The 4,797-nt window shown below is 38.4% G+C and overlaps 1 protein-coding gene across 4 annotated transcripts in view; it reads right to left on the reverse strand.

Annotated features, from left to right (window-relative positions):
- Positions 1-244: 244 nt before the first annotated feature.
- IFIT2 (interferon induced protein with tetratricopeptide repeats 2) overlaps positions 245-4,797 on the reverse strand; it is a 12,185-nt gene continuing 7,632 nt past the window's right edge. For all 4 annotated transcript variants that reach the window (XM_017867388.1, XM_017867392.1, XM_017867375.1 and 1 more), the window contains one exon: positions 245-3,192. In XM_017867388.1, coding sequence (XP_017722877.1) covers positions 1,779-3,192 — 1,414 coding nt within the window. In that variant the 3' untranslated portion in view covers positions 245-1,778. The remainder of the gene's footprint in view (positions 3,193-4,797) is intronic.

The following is a 4,797-nucleotide window of genomic DNA, read 5'->3' on the forward strand; positions in this document are numbered from 1 at the left end:
AAGGTGGAGACAGAATGTCTGTGTTCATGTAGGTCTATGGTAGCAGGTGGCAGAAGGCAGCTGTTATCCGAAGCCCTGGACTCTTAAAGCTGAGGAAAAAGTTTTGTTCTGTTCAGGTGATTATGATAGTAGATCAGCCTAGGTTATTTGGATTTGGTTCATACCTGTGTAACGTTTCATTTATCAGTAGCTGAGTCTGAAAGGTTTAAAGTACAGCAAAATTCCAGATGAACCAGAACACTGCTTTATGTTTTATCATATTTAGGTTATTTATTAATGAAAATATATGACATTTTCAGGAATACAAATTTTGCACCCTGATGACCTCAAATGCATGCAACAAGATTTTAATACAGAAAATAACACAAAACTGTTGTTACAGTGGTTAGAATTTTAACTTTAAAAAACCTTGAATTTTTATTGTTTTAATTGCACAATAAAATAATGTTGATATATACTTAAGCTTAAATTAATTCCAACAGGCAAACATTTTCCAACCCAGAGCATGACTGATGGTCTCATGCTGGGTCAGCTGACTCTATTTTGGTTCACACCAACTTTGATGTCTAGGCCATTCAGTATCTACCTAGAAAATCCCAATTGACCAAGAACAACATGAATTTTGGGATTTCTCAGAAGATTTTCAGAGTTAGAAGTGTTTATATCACTTAATATCCAACATTTCCAAAGAGGGGAAAACCCCACCATCTATTGTCAATGGCATTTCCCAAGACCTTGCACCAGGCCCTTAGTCACAAAGTTCCCCATTTTTTTGCTTTCCTATCATCTCAAACCAGGTTCATGAAAGCATTTGAACAAAGTCAGTCTTCATTTTACCAAAAAAAATTCCTAACAGTGGCTAAAATATTGAAAATATTGAAAATTTGATTACAATCTACAAAGATAAACCAGCATTCCTTTCTCTTTCTCTCTTTTGGTTACTTTTTCCCTATTCCTACAGGTGGAACATTTATTTTTTCCACACAGGTTTTAAAGAAATACATTATGTTGGTTTCTAGCATATTGTACAGAATCCATTTTCATTCTTTACATGTTACATTATGACTATGAGGAGGGCAGAGTAGAGGTGAACTCTCTCTATACTTGCTGAAAGTCTTGTACACATTGCTTTTTGTACCCATTGCTTCTAGCTATGTCTCTTCCTGTTCTCTGCTCTCTTCTCAACTATGTTGCCACCTCAATTAATCAGGCACTTGAATTCACCTTGTGTAGAATACTTAAGATTGATGATAGACTGGGAGGGAGGAGGAAGGAGGCAGAGGTGAGAGATGGGGGATACCAAGCCCTATTTAGACTTTGGCCCTCAGCTTTTGGATGAACTTAGCACATTACTGGCTATGCAGGACTAACCTCTATGGGATGCAAAATGACTCCAAATATGGAACAACATTGCAAAAATGGACTTCAATATTACATGAAGGATTTGGCTGCTTTATATAAACATACAAACAAGTCCAGTGGACTACTCCACTAAAGGTGACTAAGCAAATGTTACAGTTCAAACTGCACTCAAGAAGTCAACTGAGAAATAATTCTATCACCAAGCCCTTGGACCTACCCCCCAATTTGGTCCCTCTCCCAGAACTCCTTGGACTTTCTGAAGACCCAGCAATTAACATAGTCCTGTCCAGTGGTATGGCCAGTGTCTTAGTCCAATCTTTTGCCATATCAGTCATTACATATTTTGAATACCAACTTGGTGGAGGAATTTCAGCTCCCTTTCAGCAGTAGCCTAGTGGGCACCACATCTCTATTCTTCATTCCCCATTCCAGCTTGATGCTGAAGGGATGAGGCTTCCAGACTCCAAACCCCTCTCAGAGTCTTCATCTGCTCGTTGCATTTTTTCATTCAGCTCCTGAAGGAATGCCAAGACATGCAAAGCCTCAGAATCTGCTCCATTTTTAGAAAGTCGCATTTTGGCAATTTTTTGCAGTTTGTCTTTCATCTTTTCTTTCTCCCTTGATTTCTGGTTTATTTTTACACCCTCTATAAAGTGGTGGATGGCCTTGTCTTCACACTTCATTTGATACAGCTGAAAGTTGCCATACCGCAGATGGAGCAGTTGTTTCGCTACAGGAGTAAGCTCTTTACTGAATTCCTTTTGGAAGTAATACTCTGCTTCTTCATACTGATCTGCTAGAGCATGGAGGCTGGCAAGAAAGGAACAGACACGGAAGAGATTATCATTGGCCTCATCAGCTTTCTTCAGATGAGCCACAGCGTGTCCTATTAGTTCCAGTAACTTTCTTTTCCCATATATTCCATTCTCTCTTAGATTCATTACTTGGAGGACTTTTGCCCTATAGCAACACCCAATCTGGCAATGCAGGTAGGCATTGTCCGGTAGGTATTCTAAAGCCTTTTTAAGCAGTTCAATAGCTTTGTCTGGCTCATCTTTTCTTCGATAAAACTTTGCTGCACTGCGAAGTACATCTGTTATACCTGGGGCTTTCTCCAAGGCTTCTTGAACTAACTTCTCTCCTTCACCTTCCTCTTCACCTTCTTCACGCATCTTATGAAGCTTCAGAGCCAGGAGGACTTTAAGGTACTGGTTGTCAGGATTCAGCTGAATGGCTTGCCTCAGAGGGTCAATGGCGTTCTGAGATGGTGGCCAGTTGTCCAGACGGTAGCTTGCTATTGCCAGTCCAGAGGTGAATTCTGGGTTCTTTGGTTTCTTTTCCAGAGCCTTCTCAAAGCACACCTTCGCTCTTTCATTTTGGTTTCCTCCACACTTTAACCGTGTCCACCCTTCCTCACAGTCAAGCTCCGGACTCTCAATTCTGTAGGGACTGGAAAACTTCTCACAGATGTGCTTCACCTTGTCTACATAAATCTGAGCGTCTGAGAGTCGGCCCATGTGATAGTAGACCCAGGCATAGTTTCCCCAGGTGACCAGACTTCTGATTTCTGCTTGGTCAGCATGTTCTTGCTGGATTAACTCTTCAGCTTTACATAAGCATTCCAGGGCTTCCTCATTTTGGCCTTTGAGGTGCTTTAGATAGGCCAGTAGGTTGCACATTGTGGCTTTGAATTCACGATTCTGAAACTCAGTCCGGTAAAATACTTTGTCTTCAAAATCATCCAAGGAATTTTCTGCCTCCATCAAGTTCCAGGTGAAATGGCATTTTAATTGCTGTAGGCTGCTCTCCAAGGAATTCTTAGTGTTCTCACTGTAGGGAAAAACAGAAAGATGGACACTTTGAGAAATAGATTTATATGTCAAGAAATGGGAGCATGGCAAATAAAATTCTCCTCCTCCTAAAGACTGTTAACACAAATCAAAGAAAGTCTCCTTCTTTTCTTTCTATAATATGTTTTGCCATATTGTTAATTCCCGCATGTTGTAGCAGGAGTTTAGAGACTGTGAGCAGCAGAAGAATTAGGGCGAGGGCAGTGGGTTGTTCTCTGAGTCTGTGGCTAGGTTTTCATGAATAAGACAGTTTTTGTTAAATAGCTCTGCTCTCTGCTTTTGAGGGCCTCTGTGGAGGCTTGGTTTTATTTATGTAGTTTTAAAGAAGTAAATGTTTTCATTGCTTTTGTTTCTGTTCTTCATTCTTCCCTAGCTTCACTTTTGTATTTTGAAAATTTCAGCTTTATAATTTTTTAGTCTTTTGATGTTTTGCCATACTGATTTTAATTTCTCATCCCTCTGAAATGCAGCTTCATTTTATCTTTGATATTCTTAATTCCTTAGTTTTCCTTCATTTGCCTTTAAAGAAATCTTGACCACTTTCGATTTTCTGTCTATTTCAGCTTTTAATAAAGCCTTCATTTATTTTGTCTATTCAAACTTTCTGAGCTTTTATCAGATTGGTTTTATTTTATATTGGTTTATTACTTTATGATGCTACGTTTTCATTTTTTTTTCTGTTGAATTTTTCCATTTTAACCATTTGAATCTTATTTTCAACCATTCTGAATTTTTACTCATTTTATCTGCTTTTGTATTATTCTCTCATTTAATTTCAAGTATTATTTATGTTAGCAATATCTTAAACATTTATTTTGGAATAAAATGTAATTTTTTTCCTTCCCCCCACCCCCATACCTCTACTTCTTAAACTGGTGATTTCTGTTCTTAATACATCTCATTGAGTTGCTCTATTAGTAATTTTGTACTTGATTGTTTTAATTTTTTGAAGTGTTATTTTTCTCTTCTGCGTTTTGCTTTTATAACAAGTGGCAGGAAGTGCAGCTACAGGGAAGGCTCACAAGGCCACTAGCTCCTTTTCTTATAGAAAGGGCTCTTTTTCCTTTAGGGTACCCTTAGGACTCTCCTGGAAAGATTTTCCATTCCCTTCAGTGTTGGTCCTCAAAATAAATAAATAAACCAAAACCAACCAAACCAAAAAACAAAACAAAACAAAGAAAACAAAACAACAACAAAAAACAACCGAAAAAAACCAGCAAACAGAAAAATGAACAAAAGCCTGTACTTCGAATTACTTTGGAGATGAATAACATTCCACGCCCCAAATTGTTTCTCAGCACTGTCTGTGTGTTGGAGTCTCTGTAATGTTGCTTTTTCTTACTTAAAACTTTTTTCTTTTGTGGTGTCTGTACAGCAACCCTTGTATCAGGAGCTATATTTCTAAATAGTATGGCTTCTTATGCAACCAATAGATATCTGGAATGTCATGCAATGTGGCAGGATCACTTTTGAAATATATGTCTAGATAGAAGATTATGTGACCTCTCCTTCCTTCCTTCCTTCCTTCCTTCCTTCCTTCCTTCCTTCCTTCCTTCCTTCCTTCCTTCCTTCCTTTCCTTCCTCC

The sequence above is a fragment of the Rhinopithecus bieti genome, unplaced genomic scaffold (assembly GCF_001698545.2).
Source record: "Rhinopithecus bieti isolate Rb0 unplaced genomic scaffold, ASM169854v2 scaffold_53, whole genome shotgun sequence".
Lineage (NCBI taxonomy): Eukaryota > Metazoa > Chordata > Mammalia > Primates > Cercopithecidae > Rhinopithecus > Rhinopithecus bieti.